The sequence below is a fragment of the Vulpes lagopus genome, chromosome 7 (assembly GCF_018345385.1).
Source record: "Vulpes lagopus strain Blue_001 chromosome 7, ASM1834538v1, whole genome shotgun sequence".
Classification (NCBI taxonomy): Eukaryota; Metazoa; Chordata; class Mammalia; order Carnivora; family Canidae; genus Vulpes; species Vulpes lagopus.
The window spans coordinates 21,139,440-21,158,951 of NC_054830.1; the positions used below are offsets into that span (position 1 = coordinate 21,139,440).

The following is a 19,512-nucleotide window of genomic DNA, read 5'->3' on the forward strand; positions in this document are numbered from 1 at the left end:
GAAGTGGGACTTTAAACCAGACAGTTTTCACATCTATAAAATGGGGAAGAAGATCTTGCCAGATGGTGTAAAGACACCTCATCATTATGGTTTCTGGTCCCCCTGAAGCATCTTTGCCTTGGCCCTCCAGCTTGCCGCCGTGCCCAATGAGTTGGGAGAAAGGCAGGAGGAGGGCCCCAGACAAAATTCTGCCCCTTTCCCCCAATACCAATGCGCGGTTATGTTAGGGAGGCCCTCCATGCAGGCAAAAACCGGGTGGGCCCTGTCCTCTCCCCAGTCCCACATCATCCTGGCTATGTCTGCCCCTGCTTGTAGCCTCTGATGCCTCCCCCAGCCTCCAGGCTCGAAGGCAGGCTCCATGGCAAGGGGCGCACAGCCCGGGCCGGCCTGGCCCTGCTTCACCACCTGCACCTCACGGCACAGCTTTCCCTCGCCTCTGAATTCAGTGCACCGTGCTCTGGCTCTAGGCCTGCTGTCCCTGCCCTCTGTTTCCACTGGGCTAACTTCTCATTCTTCAAAATTCCACCCCAACCACACCACTTCCAGGTAGCCTTCCCTGATATTACCCAGGTCGGGCAAAATGTCCCAACCGCCCCCCCCCCCCCCCCCCCGCCCCGGGCTCTTCTTGGCAGCAGGTTGTTCTCTGGGAGGCAGCTGTCCCAACAACAGGCACCGTGCTTCCCGGGGTACCCAGTGTACCTGCAGCACTCAGCCTAGGGCCTGGCCTAGGTGCCGGAAGGCACTCAGTGAACAAGACAGTGAAGGGCCTGCAGCTACTGTCTTCACAGAGAACACCTGCCCTGCAAGTGCTGCTGGGCCAGATGGTGACCCATCACCCCTCCCCTCTGCTACGGCTTCAATTCCACAGCCAGCTTGCAGGTCCCCGCAGGGGTGAATTTGGGGTAGGCACTCATCTCATCGCGCTATGTTAGAGCCAGCCCCACGGCAAGTCTGACAGAGCCCCTGAGGCTGCTCCCTTGCCTCACGGAGCTCAGGTCTGAGCCCCTCCCAGCAGCCTTCACAGGGGACTCAGCCTGTGACCCCCACCTGCCGACCAGGCTTGATGGAGAGGGGCAGGGCGGCGCAGTGGTCCCATGTGTTTGGCAAACCTGCTGCTAGAGATCCCTCCCGCTGGCCTCTCCTCTGCCCCTTCTAGAAAGAGTCACTCTGCAAACATTCTGTAAAGCTCTGGAGCAGAGAAAGAATGTTTTTCTCTGGTGATCAAGTTTGCTCCGTGAGAGCGAGCTGACAAGCTCACTTCTTGCCTTCTCCTGGCTGCCAGGATGCGGGGGACGCAGCTCTGTGCTGAGGCTCCTTGCCCTGCCCGGTTCCTCTGAGCTCAGTCTTCCCTGCTTGCCTTTTCTCTTCGATCTCATTCTCTTGGTTTTTGCTTTGTTTTCTTTATGCTTTTTATTTGTAAGCCAAAGACGTGTCATTTTTAAAATAGGTGTAGATTAACTATAAAGGCTTTTTTTGTTTGTTTGTTTGTTTGTTTGTTTGTTTTAATATGCTTTGGCTCTGCAGGAGTTGGCTGGAATCTTTGGGGTGCCTAAACCCAGGATGGGAGAGTAGACCCCTAGCAGCCCAGGATCTGGGAGTGCGTCCATGGGCTTAGAGGCTCCTGGGGACAGACGCTGGCTTCCTTCCTGGGCCTGGGGCCTCCCCTCTGTATCTTCTGTTCCAGTACTAGCCTCTTGACAAGGCAATGAGCAGACAGGCCTGGCCCTGAGTACAGGTGTGAGAATCAAACTGTGTCATGCAAATCCCATGGCCAAGGGGCCCAGGAGCTTGCTGAGAACCTCGGGGGAGTTGGCCTCTAAAGAACGTCTGCCCAGTTTGTGCCCACCTGAGGATATTTATTTCTAATAAGAACCTCTGCCCAGTTCACGCTTCCTCTTTTTTTTATTTTTTATTTTTTATTTTTTATTTTTTTATTTATGATAGTCACACACACACAGAGAGAGAGAGGCAGAGATACAGGCAGAGGGAGAAGCAGGCTCCATGCACCGGGAGCCCGATGTGGGATTCGATCCCGGGTCTCCAGGATCGCGCCCTGGGCCAAAGGCAGGCGCCAAACCGCTGCGCCACCCAGGGATCCCCTTTTTTTTTTTTTAAATTTAATTTTATTTATTTATGATAGGCACACAGTGAGAGAGAGAGAGAGGCAGAGACATAGGCAGAGGGAGAAGCAGGCTCCATGCACCGGGAGTCTGACGTGGGATTCGATCCCGAGTCTCCAGGATCCCGCCCTGGGCCAAAGACAGGCGCCAAACCGCTGCGCCACCCAGGGATCCCTTTTTTTTTTTTTTTAAAGTCAAAACTGGTTTTCATGGACTGAGTGACCATAAAGCAGATGAAACCTTTGATGTTCTCCTGTCCTAGATCCCCAGCTGGAGTCTGGAGCAACATTTTAAATAGGTGGTTTAATCTCCCTAAATCTTAAATTTCTCTACTTGTAAAGACCGGACTGAAAGTTCTTCACAGGTCTTACTGGTCACAGGCCTTTGAGGGGGTCATGGTGGAAGATTCTAAGATTCTAATTCTAATGTGGGATTTAGCCAGATGCAACCAGAGATGCCCACTGCCTGGGATTACAGCACCTTTCTTTATTTGTAACGAGTTAAAATATTGCTCCCTGTCCCAGCCCAGGCCCCGCGGGCGGCCCTCTGGTCATAGTCATGTGGCATGGGGGGTGGGCTTAACCCCTCCCACATAACTACAGCTCCACAGACCAGCAGGAAATCTCTGTTCCCGGGGATCCTTCTTGGTAATCCAGCTTGACCAATCTGGGATGGATAGACAGACAAAAAGATAGGTGGTCAGCAAATCTCAGGTGTGATGGGAAGAGACAGAGACAGCTTGGGTTCGATATGGGGACCACAGAGAGTCTCAGGGTCCCCAGAGCCCAGCTCCCAGCCTCTCGGCCCCCACCCCTGGCCAGGCTCACCTGGTGGCAGAGTAGTCACGGCCCTGAACCCTCAGTGTTCTCTTGCTGTCATCGGCCTCTGTTGGGGGCCCCCAGAGCACGTCCTGGTAAAACTGGCCTGAGAGACAAAGGGTTGGTCAGCAAGGAATAAAGACAGAGGGAGCCTGGGAGACTGAGGTGAAGGGCACCGCCTGTTCGCCGGCAGAGGTGGCCTCTGAGGATGCCCAGAGCCCCGGGCAGCATACCAAGGGTCCCATTGACGTGGCTGGAGAAGCGGTCAGTGTCCCGCAGAAGGAGCCGGAGCCCCTCTCCAGGGCCGTCCCAGGGTAGCAGACCAACGGTCACTTTGTCTGTGCTGCTGAGCAGCAGGAGCCCCGTCTTGTCCATGGTCATACTGAGGCTGCGGGGAAACCGAATGTCCTGTGCAGTCTGGGTGGGAGCGGGGAGGGGGGCTGCCCTCTGGGCTCCGGCCTTCCTGCTGCGGCCTCAGGCCCGATCCCCTCATTGGGAAACTGGGACCCACGTTAACTTAGTGAGATCTGGCGCATTCCTTATAAAATGAGACAGTGCTTCCTTTCCCTCCCTGGTCTTCTTAGATTTGGTTTCTCCATAAATTCCTCTTATATGATTTAGGCAGTTCTCTGACACATTTACTCTGTCCCTTTTGTGTTTATGGCCAGTGCCGCTTTCTTCTGATGATTATTGTTATTTACATCTAGAAGAGCAAGTCCCTTTTCATTCTATCCTGTCCTTTTTAACTTAAGATAATCTTTGAAATTCTTACCTTTTTGGTTTTGGTTTTCTTAGGAATGTCAGGCTCTTTTAAGCATGTTGAATAGACCCCTGCTGTTACTCTGAGTTTTTTTTTTTTTTAAAGATTTCATTTATTTATTTGATAGAGACAGAGAGAGAGAGAGAAAGCCAGCACAAGCAGGGAGAAGGGCAGAGGAAGAGGGAGAAGCAGACTCCCCACTAGGCAGGGCGCCTGATGTGGGACTTGATCCCAGGACCCTGGGATCATGACCGGAGCTGAAGGGAGACCCTCAACCGACTGAGCCACCTAGGCGTCCCTACTCTGAGTTTATTCTCAATGGAATTGCTCTAAACTTGCACTGTCTTGTATTTAATGTACAAGACGTGGTCTGTTTTCCTTTATGTGTATCTTCCGTAGCTCATGAAAATATTCGGACTTTCTCTTGCTGCAAGTGATAGGAATTCTTTATTCTACCTTTGATTTTTTTTTTTTTTAAAGATCTTATTTATTTGTTAGTGAGAGACACAGAAAGAGAGAAAGGCAGAGACAGGCAGAGGGAGAAGCAGGCTTCATGCAGGGAGACTGATGCAGGACTCGATCCCGGATTTTGGATCACACCCCAGGCCAAGGTAGACGCTCAACCACTGAGCCACCCAGGTGTCCCTTTATTCTATCTTGTAGTGTTCATGTCTGGGGCACAGAAAGACTGTCATTCTTTGTGCATTTATCAGATAATAGTAAACTTTAAGAACTCTTTTGAAATTGGGCGATTTTCAGGTTAAGCCCTTGGATTTTTCCAGGCATGCACTCATTTCTCAAGTGGCAACCCGTCTCTGGAGGGCAGAGGATAAGGCTCTCTGTATTCGGTGCAGGCCATGGGACTGCAGGGTGCTCCTCAAAGAGGGACAGGGTCCTCAGCCCCACTCCCAGGCCTCTTGTGACCTCCAGAACTGGACAGTTGCCTCTGGAAGGCCCTATGGTGGGGCAGCCCCACCCAGAAAAGGTCACAGTCCTCCTGCATTACCCACCAGCTGCCCAGTGTTTGATGCCAGATGGACTTGTCGTCCCTCATCAGGGCTCCAGGAGTATGCTAAGGATGACATTCATAACCTTCCGCAGGGGGCAGTGCTCTCCAGCTTCTCATTATTGTCGTTACTTCACCACACTGACAGCACTGCCCTCCACTGTGCCCAGCGGGTACCACGCTGTCTAATGGGCAAAGTACTCCCAGACCGCATCCTCTCATTGGATCATCTGCTCAGCCCTCTGACTCAGAGCCAGGTGATTATTTCGGGTGATGAGTGAGGAAATAGGCTCAGAGGGGCTAAGCAGCCTGCCCAGGGTCACACAGGATTAGCGGGAGAGCTAGCTCTAAACCACGCTGTGCCCCACGTGGGACAGTGACCTAGGTTAGGTATGAGGGCAGCCAGGTCCTAGCATAACGGCTCAGTACCCTTCCGAGCAGGAGGGTATGGTGCAGGGCTCTCTGCATCTCTGCTCCTACTGCAGGCACAGCCCACTGCAGAAAACTCCTGCCCAGCCACTTCATTCCCAGGTCCATGGGCTCAGGTCACCTGTCTGCACTGTCACCAGCTAACTGATGTGGCCAGAGCGGTACCCAGCCTGGGGTGGAGGACTCAAGGGGCCCCAGACAGGGGCATACCCAGGCATCATGGAGAACAGCGTTTCCTTCCACTTGTAGGCAGAGTTTCTTCGGTTCTGAGTCACTACCACGTGCTCAGGGGAGGCGCGGACCTGCAGCTGGAGGTTCTTGAGGGTCACCTCGATCCATGAGAACTGGGCCTTCTCTGTCTCATACTGGCCGGTCACCTCAATCCCTGAGCAGGCCGGGAGCAGAGAGGTCAAAGCCGTGGCCCTAGCTGGGCACTGGCCTGAACCGAGATCCACCCAGACCCCTTCTCACCAGCTGACCTCTTTGGTTCCCTTTCCCCAACACTCCCTCACACTGGGAGCTGGCTCCCACGACCTCTCCCCTCCTCCCTTGGTTTCAGATGGCTGTGGAAGTGCCCCCAAATCCTCAGTGATGACCACCTCGGGATGAGCCCTCTGAAAAGGGAGATCGTGTTTGAAATCGACGAATGTGTGTAAAGCCTCTGGTGTGCTTGGCCTGATGAGGTGCTACAGCCAAGAGCAAGATGAAGAGGGGTGGTATCCCCCCTCCTCTGTGAGCAAACAGACTATGGGCCAGGCGGGATGAGTGACAGACTGTGGGGACCTGGGAGGAGCGAGGGAGCCATAGATGCTCATTGATTCTGGCTGGCTCTGCAGGTGTGTGTGAGCATCCCTGAGCGCTGTGCCTCCTTGCATCTGACCTGACACTCAGTTCAACCAATAAGACTTTTCTAGGGGCCGGGGGCGCAGGCTTGGCCAGCACACACCTACCTCCTCACCATTTGCCGCCTCCACACCCTCCTCCAGCACCTTCTAGGGCTCTGCTTCTGCCTTCCCCTCCTCCACCCAGTGGGTCCCTACTTGTCTGACAAGGCCCAGTCAGTCATTCCTATATGACCCTGTGCAGCCCCTCCTGTCCCCCAGATAGCTCTTGTCTCCTCCTCTGGGTTTGCTTCCATGTCGCTCTAGGCACTGACTATAAACCACTGAGTTCGCCTATGCCCAAGTCTGTCTCCCCACTCCCAAAGTATGGCAGTGCCTGGGGGCAAGTCCACATCTGGTCACCTCAGAGTGCCCAGGCTACCCAGCCCTGCAGACATGTCGTGCTCAGGGAGGAGTCTGCAGGGTGGATGTATGAGTGCCAGTGTCGGTGCTCAGGGGCGTGGCCATGCCAGGATCTGGGACAGGCCTGCACAGGGCAAGGTGTGTCTCCATGGGCAGATGTCCCATCATTGTCTCTGGGGTAGTAAGCTGGGTATGAGTGGTGTCTGGGACTCTCTGGGGGAATGACCAGACATGCACCTCTCACCTTGGTCAGGGTCTGAGAGCAGCTTCATTGGCCCCTGAGAGTGCTTGATGTCCACACAGAGGCGGTTCACACTCTGTCCAGGCAGCATCAGAATGACTGGAGGTGCCTGCATGGGGGCTGGGACAACAGGTGTGCTTCCTAAGGCGGGTAGGGCGGGCTAGGAGGCAAGGACAAGGAGGGGGCGTTGAGGGAAGCTGGCAACTTACCTGGAGATGAGGTTGCCTTGGCTCGTTCTGAAAGAAGAAGAAGTCGAGGTTAAGGGAGCCCCTTCCCCGGGGTGGGGGGGTGCTGAAAGATAGAGACCCGGATGCGTGTGGCCAGGGGTCTCTCAACTTCAACACTGGGAAACTCACGTGACAAGTCTGTAGAGTTCCCCGAAGCTTTCCTCTCCCAGAGTCGCCCTGTTACAGGGTCAGAAGCTATTGCAGGGGCTCTGGCCGGGGCGACATCTCTGGCTCTTAAATCCTCAACTTGAAGCGCTTCACCGGGAATGGAGGGGGCTGGTGGCGCCAAAGCAGGCATAGTGCAGGGACAGCCAGAAACAGAAAGGAAGGGGACAATGAGGATTGAGAACAATGAGCACGCCACCCACCCAGCCCCTCAACCCCTGCCACACTAGAAGAGTCTCTGTAATGAGATTTGCAAACAGAAGCACATGCTATAAGGGAAGATGGAGGGGACACAGGGTCTTGCCTTGCTCTGCACTGTTTCTGAGTCCAGATTTGGAAATCAGAAACAGCTCAAGGGTTCACGGTTGACTTTGAAAATGGAGGAAGCCTTCCCTTTCTAGAAGGTTCCATCCTGAGCCAGCCTCCAGAGTGTAATAAATCCAATTCAGTGAAAATAAAGGCAAGTTATGTCATGTCAGGCCCCACAGCGACTCTCCCTGGTTTGTGTCCAGCTCTGTGCTTTATGTTTTACCTCTCCAACTCTATGGCCCTGTTAAATGATCATCTTGAGGAAAGTAGACCCTCAGAGGGTCAGAAAGTGGCTTACCCAACATCCTGTCTGGTTCCCCAGGTGTATGGTAGAGTGGATGAAGAGGAGCAATAGGAGGTCCTCGGAGTCTGTTTCTCCATGGGTCACTAGGTATCCTCCTGGAAGGTCCAGGAGGACCTTTTTTGGAAAAGTTGATACATGCAGTCTTCTCTCAAGTAGTGTCATGGGTCCCCAAAACCGGGGCTCTGGGGCCCAGTCCAGGAGAGGGATGTGGAGAGGGCACATGGCTCCCCTCCCTACACTCATCATTCTGGGAGCCTTTCCCTCCATGACCAGGAGAAATTCAAAGTGGGAACAATGGACCCTTCTTGAATTCCCGCACCCCCTGCCACTGGGACATAAGCCCCCCGCCCTCCAGCCTCCAAGTCAAAGTACCTTGTCCTCTATAGCCTCTTCTTTCAGTGAGGACAGAGTCTGCATAGATGCCTCCTAATCAGATATAACTAGACTTGAGTCCCAGCCCTGCCAACCAGCCTAGAGAACCAGGCAAATCACTCTCCCAACAATCAGCGCAGAGTCTTGTATGTGACTGGGATCAAGGTCCTGTCAATCTACCCCCACCCCCATCCCTTTCCTCCTTTGTCACCTGTTCTGTGCATTGTGTCTCCCACAGGAGGAAATCTAGAGAAAGAATGATGACCTGGAAATGAGAGGAATGCGGATTTGTTTCTTGGATATACCTTTCTGGGGTCCCCAGCTGAACAGGGATTGTGTTCCTAAGCACCCAGGACAGGACCTGAGTGCAGACGATGCCCCCTCCTGGCAGCAGGGCTGGGCTGGAGAGGCCCTGGCCAGTAACTTCAGGGGCCGGTGCCTTAGGCCCTGTGTCAGCCAACCATCCCCCAGCCCAGCCCTTGAGGGAATTAGGCTCTTACTGGTATAAAAGTTCTTGTGTTTGTTTCCTGGATAAAGCAAAAAGAAAGAAAAGCAAATACACTGTTGGAGTGATTTCAATAAATGTAAAGTACTTCTGTTTAACCTTGCTTCTCAGCCCCAGCACTGAATAGGTGCGGAGAACTCAGGTCAGGAGCCCTGGTCTCAGCTTCCTCATCAGTGAAATGGGATGAGTGTCCTGGGGCTCCTGGGAGATTAGGGTCCGAGTCTAGGTTGGGATATGGCCAGGGAGGGAGGGAGGCTCTGGAGAACACTGGATCAAAACTGGGTTGCCGGGATGCCTGGGTGACTCAGTGGTTGAGCATCTGCCTTTGGCTCAGAGTGTGATCCCGAAGTCCTGGGATCGAGTCCCACATTGGGTTCCTTGCATGGAGCCTGCTTCTCCTCCCTCTACCTCTGCCTCTCTCTCTCTCTCTCTCTCTCTCTCCCTCTCTCTCCTGCCTCTCTCTGTGCCTCAAATGAATAAACAAAATCTAAAAAAAAAAAAACTGGTTTTCCCAAGAGGTTGGGGTCCTACTCTTAACACCTACTTGTTTCCACAGGCTTCTCAGCAACTTCAGACCGTTGTTCACCTTCAGGTTTGGTGACCACCATGGATGTGAGGGGAGTGACAAAACTGTAGCTGAGTGACAAGTTCAGAGCTCGTGTCTCAAGGGCCTGCTTCTCAGCATCGGACGCTGAAATGCTGTAGGTTGAAGGCATCAGAGGCTCAGCAGGTCCTCCCTGGATGCCTAGTCAGGTCCTCCCTCCCTTCCTTCTGGAAGGTTCCCACTGGGAAAGTCTGAACCTCACACATGGTGCCAACACCCTCCTCTCTCCGTGCCTGGGAGATACCCCATGCCAGCTGCCCCCACCGCCGCCCCTTCCCCAGGAAAGCTTGGGAAGATGCTCAGACTGTGTGTGGCTGCCCTGGCAGGCCCTCGAGGGTGTGGGCTACCCACATTTGCTCTAGCAGTTGCTGGATGGTCAGGTATGCCCAGAGTTTCTCCATGAAGCTGTGGAAGATGTACTTGGGGCTCTGGAACTCCTTCTCCTGCTCTGCAACACTGGACTCCGTTTGGAAGGTGATGTTCTGCATGTGCTGAAAAGAGGGGCCCAGCCCGGGCAGGAGTAGTGAGGGCCTGCCATTCCCGAGCGCTCCCACAGAAACTTGCTTGGACTAGGACAGCTTCCATGCGCTGGTTGCAAGGACCGCCTTTCCTTGGAGTAGGCTGGAACTGGGGAGGGAGTCTGGGGCATGAGAGGCTCAGCCACAGAGCCCCCCAAGATGGGAAGAATGTGGGATAAAAGGCAGCAAACTCTCCAAGGGCAACATGGCAGTCACAGAGCTGGGAGCTCAGGGCAGACTGGCCTTTCCAGAGAAAGGGAAATAAGAATGGGATCTGAACCCCTGGCTAGTGTAGAAACAGTAGCAGGAAGGAAGTGCAAGTGCAGTATGGAGGCAGAAAGGGGGCCCAGATGCATTCCATGCTCATCCCAAAAACAGACACCCTGGGGACAAAGAGGGAAGAGCCTCCTCCTGCAGTCAGCAGCAGAGTTAGAAGAGAACGCAGGTATCAACGGCCCTGATAGGGCTTGAGGCCCCACCCGCCCCAACCAGCTGCCCCCTGGCCAAGCCGATGCCCTCTGCTGGGGCTGGGCTCTGTGGGATGGTGCCAAGCTCTGGGGGGACTGCTGCTTCCTTCCCCAGGGAGGCGCCTTCTGGTCTCGGGCTGCCCAGCCGGCAGTCTGGGAAGTGGGGTCTGGGGACAGAGGAACCCTGCCCTCTCTCACCATCGCTCCCCAGAGCAGCCGAAGACCTTATTATGGATCAGATCCCACTATCCCTGCTGGAGGCACCTCCTCTGTCTCACCCAGAGCCTGGTCTCCCAAAACTGACACATGCAGGCCACCTGCACGAATTTTGCCCTGTCCACACATACAGCTATTTGACGGTTTTCCTTAAATGAAATTTAAATAGATGAATACAATTTACTTGGCCTTGTCCCGAGCAATCATACCTGTAAAATCTTAGGTCTGGCGTTCAAGTTCTATTTTTCAGGAGACACATTAAAATAAATACACAACTACTAAAACAAAGATGTCTGTGTAAACCACCTGAGTCACCTTGAGTTCTGCACTTGGGAAACCCCTGGCCTTCAGGTTCATATTAGCAGCTAACGTGAATGGAGTGTTTACATGGGGCCAGACGTTAATCCCCACAGCAGCCTTACAAGGTGGGTAGGGTGACCTATTCTGATGTTTACACAAGAGGAGATTGAGGCACAGGGAGGTTAAGTGATCTGCCCCAGGCCTCACCTCTGGGAGGTAGCAGCTAGGCCTGAATCCAGTAGGCTGGCCACACGGCTTGCTACTTCCTCTGAGGTGGGGCACTGCGCCCCCCAGGCCCCTCGGACTCACCCACCCGCTGTTCTTCCCACACACACTGCCTGCTGGCCGTGCAAGCCCAGAACATTCCTCTGTCACCCCACCATCTGGCCTCTATCACCTCCTCATCATCCTTCGATCTCAGCTGGGCCTCCTCCGGGTAGCCCTCCCCGATTCCCAGACCAGGTCTGGGTTCCCAGGGCTGCCCCCCAAGTCCCCAGGCTTATCAGTCAGGGCCATCGCAGCCTGCAGCTCCTTGTTCGTGTGATGATTTACCCGCACCATCTCTCCTGTGAGGATCGTACCCCAGGGCCTAGAGAAGGACCTGGCACCGAGCAGGTGCCGTTTCTGTCTGTGCAATGAGAGGGCCTCCTGTGGCACAGAGGCAAGGAGGGCTGAGCAGGGACGGCGCATCACCCGGGGAGCCAGGCTCCTGCCCCGCTGCAGGGGGCCCAAGGCAAGTTGCCTGCCCTGCCTGGGTCTCAGCCCGCTCATCTGTGAAACGGGAACAGGCCTCCCTGCCCAACCACAGCCTCGGAGGACCAGTGTGAGGACAGGAGGGAGTGCCAGGCACTAGTGTCCTCAGGCCCAGTAACGGTGCAGACTGACGACTGTCATCTCTAAGTGGCAGGGAGCACTGTGACTTGCATGAGGTCAACTGGAGCCCGACAGGGCTGCGCTCTAGACCCAGCCCTCAGCCCGCCGGCCCCGGCTGCACTTCCCCTGCAGGATGGCGGCCACCCTCACCAGCTGCCCTCTGACTTTGGCTGAGAGCACATCAGGGCTCTGGTCCCGGAGCTTCCCGACCACGACGATCTCGGAGCCTTTGAAGAGGAGCCGGAAATTGTCCTGTGAGACCTTGTCCACAGCATTGTCTGGGTACTCAAAGGTCACTGCTGTCAGCAATGGGTTGGCCACTTCCTGGTAGAAGTCCTGTAAGGTTGGGGGTGTCAGGAGTGCCGGGCGGGGTGTGCCCGCCTCACCTATGCAGCCCGCCAGGGGTGCTCTGGCACCTGGAGCTGCAGGGCAGAGTCCGAGTCCTCATAGATACGCCGAGCCAGGCCACCATTGTCCAGTGCCAGCTTTTCCAGGAAGACATAGCTGACATCGAAGCCAAAGCCCAGGCAGAAAAGGCTGTACTGACCATCTATAGCTTTCTGCACGTTCTTCTGGATCCTTGCAGGGCTGGTCTCCCCTGGACCCAGCAGTGTGGGAAGGGGAAGTGAGAAAACAGTGATTTGTTCAATGACATTTCTGGAATCTCACAGCCAGAGGGGCCTCAGATAACCACCCCCACCTCAGGTCCCATGCAAGCTGGGCAAGAACCCCAGTGACCCCCCCTGGGCGGTGTGCTCTGGGGTTGCTAGCAGTGTCCTCACCCACGGTGGGGTCACCATCAGTGAGCAGGATAATAAGGGAGACACTCCCATCTGACAGTAGCTCCTTCTGGTTGGCACTCTGCAGCAGCCGCACGGCCGTCAGCATTGCATCGTTGATGTTGGTCCCTGGCGGGGAGGGGGGCACATATTCTCAGGGTGGCTTCCAGCCCAGCTCCCCATGCTAGGCTCACTGCCCCGGAAGCCCCCATGCTGCAGGGCTACGGAGGCGCTGACCTCCTTGGGCCTCGATGTTGGCAGCATATCTCTTGGCCTGGTCCACGTTCTCAGGCGAGGCTGGCACCAGCAGTGGCTTCCAGTAAGTCACATCCCCACTGAAGCTGATGAGATTGAACTGGTCGTTGGGCTTGAGGTCATCCAGGATCTTGATTAAGGCTTCTCGGGTCTGGACAGGAGGGTGGGAGACAGAGTGGGTGTGTGAGTAGGGCCTCCCTGGGGCTCCTGGGACTTGGGCTGGCATTCCCGGGCTCCCATGGTCCCTGCTCCGGGGGCAGGCCCTGCCCACACTCTGACCAATCTCACTCTCTGGGTGCCCCCTCCCCAGGAAGATGGAGGAGGGAGAGTCTGCCTACTGGACCAGAGCCAAGGGCGTGAGGCATGTGCGAGTTCCCAGGGCCATGCCCTTGGCTAGTGGGACTCACCTGCTGGATCTTCCTGCCACTCATGGAGCCGCTTTTGTCAATGACAAAGATCACATTCTTGGGTATTGTGGGCAGGCCCTCAGGAGCAAAGTAGTGCACAAAGTAGCCATTCTCGATCTGTGATCAGAGCGAAATAAACCCAGGTAGTAAGAGGGGCAGCCTTGCCCTGCCCCAGACCAGCCTTCTCACCCTAATCCTTGGGTTCCTCTCTTCACGCTGCCCCCTTTGACTCTGACCCACTGCTGACCTCCCCAAATCCTCACCATCTTCTATAGCTCAGTCCATCCCCTCTCTTGCCTTCCCTGCTCACGTATGGCCCACTAGAACTTTACTCCACTTTACTCCTATTTGTTTTAGCATTTGAGGCAATTTACCCTAAAAAGTTCAGATGTAATAAACCTGAGATCCACCAAAAGAATAAAAACTTTAAAAACAAGGTCCATCAAAAGTGTAAAGGTAAAGCCTAATGATGCCAGAAACTTATGTGAAAGAAGCTACTGCCATTGAGCATAAAACTGAACTGTGAGCCTCCTGGCAGCCAAGACAATAAGGGAAATTGTGCAGGCATCTCTTTAGCAGAGGTGAAACTTCTGTGCCTCCAAAAGAAAATTGATTCAGGACCACTTAACAAAATTACTTGTTTTCAGTCTGTGATGCCACTGGTTCACCCTGATACATAGGGGCAGTTATTTTGCCTTTCCTTCTAGAACATGCAAGGTCAGGCCTTTGAGCACGGATGGATTTTCTGGTTGCCCTACTCTCGCCTTAGAGCCCACACACCTGAATGGAGCCTCCAGAGAGGGTCCGGTTCACATCATAGCGGACAATGAAGTTGCCATCCAGGACTTTGTCCAGCTGTCCCGCTGTCTTTTGCGGCTTGAATTGGATGTGAGCCTGGGGAGGGATGGGCCAGAGTTGGGAGGAGCCCCATGGTCATCCTTATCCCCATCTGGGCTCAAGATGTGCAGGATCCAGGCTGGCTGCCCTCCCCACCCTGGGGCCCTCCCTCAGGCTCCTGCCCATGGCCTTCTCTCCATCTCAGGCTTCACACCAGCACCCACCAGGCCTCATCCTCCAGCTCTGCCAAGTGGCAGCATGGACAGAGCCCTCCAAAGTCCCTCCAGCTCAGACATTCTGCCCACTGTCCCGCTCTCTAGACAGACTCCTAAGGCTGGCCCGACAACAGGCCTCTCGAGACCACTGCCCACCGACGGTGGCAGCCTACCTTGGTCTTGTTCTGTGAGATGGTGAGGGCATTCGCCAGTTCGCTGGTCATGAAGGTGCTCTCGGTCTCCAGAAAGCTGATGCACTGAGGCTCGAAGATGTGAATGTCCATCTGGAGGCAAGAAGGGAGGTGCTGGGTCGGCTGGGAGCTGGGGCTGTGGGCCTCACAGGAGGCAGAGGGGGAAGGAGGGGCTGCTCCCAGCATAGCAGGTGTCTTCCTGGAGGCCTTCGTGGAGGAGGCAGTACCTGCAGGTGCTTGACCAGCTGCTGGGGCTGGACTTTCAGCAGCAGCTCATACACTCCCAGTTGCCTCTTGAGCAGCTCTTCATACACCAGCTCGAAGGTGACCTTGGCAGCTGGAGCCACGTTGACCGACACCTGGAACTGCTCCGTCTTTCTTCCAGTGGCCCTGGGGGAGGGGAGCATCAGGTCTGTCCCTCCAGGCCAGGTAGGGCATGGCCGCTGGAGGCTGAAGGCAGGGCAGCCTCCGCCCCCGCAATGGGGCTCCCTCCCACCCCATCCGTGGCTCACTTGACGAGGCCAGCACTCTCTCCCCTGGCTACAGCTGCACTGTACTGCTCCTGGGCCGCAGCCTTCTCCTTGATGTTCCCTGGGTAGGTCACACCTTCGATGATCCTGGGGCAGGAGGGTGGCAGTTGTGGAGGGCCTGATGGGGGCAGCCCACTCCAATCCCATCCCCTCCACGGAGCCTCTCTGGACTCGCTACGCCTCTCAACAGACTGACTCCTGTCTTTCCCGGAGCCTGTCCCTGGAAGGTACTTACTGTAGGCCAGGCTCCGTGCAGGGCCCCGGCTGAAGGCTGGTGGGCCTCTGCAAGCTACGCCAGGCTTCCCCCTACCCCGAAGCGTGTGCAGGCTGGTAAACACCCACTCACCGAACAGACGGGGGAGGAAGGCCGCAGAGGACACAGGACGGGGTAAGCCCTGGCCTCCGCCCCGGCGGTCGGGCCCCACACTCCAGCTTGCCCGCTCCATCAGCTCACTCCCAGAGGAACGGGTCAGTCACCAGCAAGCGCTTGCCGGGGCGACGTGCGCCCAGCCTTGTGTGCAGCTTTGTGGGGCAGGTGGAGGAGCGGGAGAGGGTGCTGGGCTCCCAGGCCAGCAGGAAACTCAAGTCTGAAAGGCTTGGATCCCTCTCCCCTGCAGCTGCCCCCTCTTCCCGCCAGCACGGCCAGGGCACTCTGCACAGAGCTTGGCCTCTGGAGGAATAGGCTTTGGACAACTGGTGGACGGGTCTCCCGGGCTGTAGACACAATCCTAATGGCTGTTCTTTGGGGTTAGAAAGAACTGCCGGGGCTTTTCCTCTGGAAGGAAAAGAACTGCTCCAGATCCTCCTTGTGAGGTGAGTAGGGATGTTAGCGAGCATACACGCCTGTCCCACTGGAAGTGGCATGAACGAGTGAGAGTGAGCAGGGGTGGGCGGGGAGGGTGCAGCCAAGGCCTTAGGACCCAGTGTCTCTCCTCCTCACCTTCCTGACCTTCCTGGTCATAATTGAACTCTGGGCCAGAGATGGGGCTCCTCCTCCCAGATGCCCAGCTGGGGTGCCCTGCCAGGTCAGAGAGCAGAGCACCCTGCCCCCCACTTCCCTATCTCCCTCAACAACACCATCTGGACCCAGAGAGGGGTGCTGGCCCTGGGCTCTCAGCACACGCATTGTGCCTGGAACCTAGCCACCTACTGGCCTTGGCACCCATGTGGGAGGCTGGGTATACCCTGCAGTGCTCACACTGCAAGTTGGGCAGCACAGGCCCTGGCTGCAGGGTTAGGAGAAGCAGGGAATGCTGAAGGGGGTGGTAGGGAGTGAGGAAGGAGCCAACCACAAGGACCCAGGCCCCACTGCACTTTTTCAGAGGTCTCAGGGTAGTTTAGGGACCCCAGCTGAGAGAAGCTTGCTTTCTGCCCCTCTATTGAGTTGCTGGGATCGGTGTCTCTCTGGCCTGCCCTCTATCACTACCTCTCCTGTGGGGCCAGGGACAGATGGAGAGGGTTTTCATGCATCTGGCAAACATTGCAAAACAGCCCAGGAAGGTTGGGGGAGGGCAAGGTGAGGATCAGCAGTGAGCCACAGAGTCAAACAGAAATCCCAGGAGCCTCCCAGTGCAGCCTCTGACCCAGAGCAGAAATACCCTCTGCAGCATCCCAGGTAAGAGGGAGGGGACTAGCCTGGCTTAGAACTTCCCGTGACAAGGAGATCCCCCTCCTTGAGGCATTGCTCCATTGTGGGGCAGCCCGGGAGTCAGGAAGGCTTCTGTATTCTGAGCTGGCTCTGCCTTTGTGACTGCCCCAGAATGCCCCAGCTCTATACTCTTCAGAGGCAAAGATACCAAGATGCTGTGCTTCTCCATCTGTCAACCGGGCAGCATTTGGTGACAGTGGATAGAGGGATGGATGGCAGGAGGGATGAATGGAAGGAGGGAGGGAGGGATGAAGGGAAGGGTGGAGGGGTGGGACATCTCTGAGAACACATGAAGTTCATGGGTGAAGCCTCTGGTTCCTTGTACCGTCTACAGGCACAGCACACACACCTAAGGCATCCATCCCTGCACATTTTACATCAGGAAGAGGGCTCCTCTTCCTGGCAGGATGTCTCCAGGGAGGATGGTGCCATGGTGCTGGGCTGGAGGAGGGCAACAGGAGAGAGGGCAGGAAGGTACCTACATGGAGAAGTTGGTGATGAAGGCTCTCTTGGGCAGCTCCACCTGGAAGGTGGCCTCCTGCACAGTTTCGGCCCTGTTGACCACCCTGCTGGTGACGACCGTGTGGGCAAATCTGGACGAGACCTTGGAGTCCACGGTGAAGCTGTAGATGCTGATGTCATTCTGGACCCGTGAGGGGGGAGGGGATGGGGTTGTTTCAATGCCACCTCAGCGTGAGACAGAGCTCTTTCAGAGGGGGCCCTGCCCTTGGCCCCTGACCCCAACTGAACCAATGACCAGGCCAAACCCAGTGAGGTGTTTCACATGTGAACACTCGTCTCACAGCAGAGGGCGCTGTGAGTGCTGCTTCCCCCGCTTCGGGGGTCAGGCCGTGGCTCTGCAGCCCGAGCCCTGTGTCTGCGAGGCGACTCTCACGTTCTCCTCGGGCGGGAGGCCCTGGAGGGGTCAGACAGCTTCACATTTGATCTTAGCTCTGCCCCGTGCAAGAGGAGTGAACACGTTCTGTGTTTTCTGGTGACCTTGGCCTCCATGGAAACTGGGACTTGCCCCTCTCCCACCAGGTGCTTCCAGGAACTGTGAAACTTGCAGGCGACGAGGCCCCGTCTCATAACTGCCTTCCTCTTTGCCCCCCTTGGCCCCACAGCCGTGGCTCTCCCCGGCCCCACGCCCTCTTCCTGTAGGCCTGCGGTCCCCCCAGGAAGGACGTGTGCACCCAGGCAGCCTTGCACACCTGCTGCCTGCACATGGTATGTCCAGCTGCACACGCAGCTTAGCACCGAGGCATGGGACGGGACGGGTGGCCTGTGGTCTGTCTCTGCTTGGTGGCAGGCACTGTATTAAGTTCTCTCTAGATATTACAGGTTTGCTCTTCACAAAAAAGCTCTTCAGAGCTTTTTACCATTTTACAGATGAGGAAGCAGACACAGAGAGTGTAAATAACTCCCCAGAGGCCATTCGGCCAGGAGAGGTAGAGCTGGGCTCATGAAGCCCATTCTCACCCACCCACCACTGGCTCCCAGCAGCAACTGGCTGAGCTGCACTCCCAACTCCCAATGCCCCCACCCTGTAAAATGAAAATAAGGTGGGATCCCTGGGTGGCTCAGCGGTTTAGCACTGCCTTCAGCCCAGGGTGTGATCCTGGAGACCCGGGATCCAGTCCCACGTTGGACTCCCTGTATGGAGCCTGCTTCTCCCTCTGCCTGTGTCTCTGCCTCTCTCTCTCTCTCTCTGTGTCTCTCATGAATGAATAAATAAAATTAAAAAAAAAAAAAAAAAGAAAGAAAGAAGGTCTCCCTTCTATCAAGTGGGAGAGTAGCCATACAGCCCCAGGCTAGGGCCCGGTGGACGGTCAGCACCGCTTCTTTGCACACACACTGATCCACGCTCACTTGTCTGCACATACTTGCACACACAGAGAACCTTCTTGTGAATCAGCTCACACCACTCCCACTCAGGCACCCGTGGACACCCGTTACCTTTTGGGCAGTGGTCGCGTGGAGGACAGCCAGCAGCGAGAGCAGGACCAGCATGATGCCACAGGTGCAGCCAGGGCCCGAAGCCTTCATCTTGGCCCCAGGGGCTAGCAGGTTGCTTCTGAACTTCAGAGGAAGTGGTGAATGAATTAGTACATGCTTGCTGTCCCACCCCTCTGGGGGCGGTTTCTGGGAAATCGGGATCTCCAAGCCAAAAACTGCAGTGGCCTCAGATAAGCAAACTGTGAATGTCCCATGGACCTTGGCTGGGGACAGGAACATGTACTGAGTCAGGCTCAGATGGGAATTGGGCATGGCACCCTTTCTGAAAGGTCCAGAATCATCCCAGGCTTGCTACCACCCCTCATACCAGCCATTCCACCAGCAGGCTCCCTGGGTCTGGGAGCCACAACAGCGAAGCAGCCTGGCCCAGCCTGGGAGAGACAGGGATGGCTCAAAATGGGGGAGTGGGTTAGGGGTAGGGGGTGGGCTAGGCAGTGGCTTCTAGGAGGAAGGTGGCCTGGATGCCAGCCTAGTGTGGCTGGGCTGTGGGGGCCCTAGAAGAACTGGGTGGCCACTAGGGTAGATCTGCTGGGGCCAGGGCAGGACGGAGACCCCTTCTCTGTCCTTGGGTCAGGTTGCTGTTGGGCCCCATTCATCTAGCTAGGGCTCTTTGTTCACTTCCAAGGTCCCTAGAACAAGACTTGCACTTTGGCAAAACAATCTGAGAGCCATAAAGATCCTGGCATCTTGTGGCCTGTGGAGGTCTCCCCCTGGGGAATGTATTGAGAGGAGAGCAGGGAACAGAACCCAGAAGGGGGTGGTTCAGTGTGGTGGTGTGTGAGCTCAGGGGGGCCATGATGGGGTCATCCGGGCAGAGGGAGCCCCTGAGTCATGGCTTGCGTGAGAAGGCCGGGCCTTTGGCTGGCCAAGGCAGTGCCACTGTCCTGAGCCCAGACCCTTGGGAGTGCCCCGGAGGGCCTAGGGTAGGATTACCAGTAACTTTTTTCAATTATCCTTCAATAAAGTTGCAATGCTGCTTTTATAACAAATAGCAATGAAGCGAATACATTTTGAGGGATTTGGAAGCAGCTGGTGCTTGTGTCCCTGGCAGCTCTGGGGAAGCCCAGCTCCCGAGTCTGGCCATGGATGGGGTGGGGTTGCTTCAGGAGTGTGGCCAGGTGCCAAACCCTGGGTCAAAGGAGGAAGATGTCTTGGC

General features: G+C 55.9%; 1 protein-coding gene across 4 annotated transcripts; it reads right to left on the bottom strand.

Moving 5' to 3' along the window:
* Positions 1 to 2,591: 2,591 nt before the first annotated feature.
* Positions 2,592 to 18,729, bottom strand: ITIH4 (inter-alpha-trypsin inhibitor heavy chain 4). Of its 4 annotated transcripts, XM_041761743.1 has the most exons (24): positions 18,297 to 18,718; positions 16,823 to 16,983; positions 14,675 to 14,779; positions 14,390 to 14,552; positions 14,145 to 14,255; positions 13,700 to 13,813; positions 12,920 to 13,036; positions 12,495 to 12,663; positions 12,261 to 12,386; positions 11,895 to 12,076; positions 11,629 to 11,814; positions 9,456 to 9,595; positions 9,045 to 9,199; positions 8,496 to 8,522; positions 8,207 to 8,260; positions 7,996 to 8,049; positions 7,618 to 7,737; positions 6,975 to 7,121; positions 6,828 to 6,854; positions 6,622 to 6,738; positions 5,344 to 5,518; positions 3,172 to 3,326; positions 2,948 to 3,044; positions 2,592 to 2,786 (listed from the first exon to the last, which is right to left on the bottom strand). In XM_041761743.1, the coding sequence occupies exons 1-24, from the start codon at positions 18,606 to 18,608 to the stop codon at positions 2,717 to 2,719; spliced, it is 3,084 nt and encodes a 1,027-aa protein (XP_041617677.1). In that variant the 5' UTR covers positions 18,609 to 18,718; the 3' UTR covers positions 2,592 to 2,716. The 4 variants fall into 4 exon arrangements, with proteins under 4 accessions (XP_041617677.1, XP_041617678.1, XP_041617679.1 ...); XM_041761744.1 differs by lacking the exon at positions 8,496 to 8,522 and having other exon boundaries at positions 18,297 to 18,729; XM_041761745.1 differs by lacking the exon at positions 7,996 to 8,049 and having other exon boundaries at positions 18,297 to 18,707.
* Between the last annotated feature and the right edge of the window lie 783 nt (positions 18,730 to 19,512).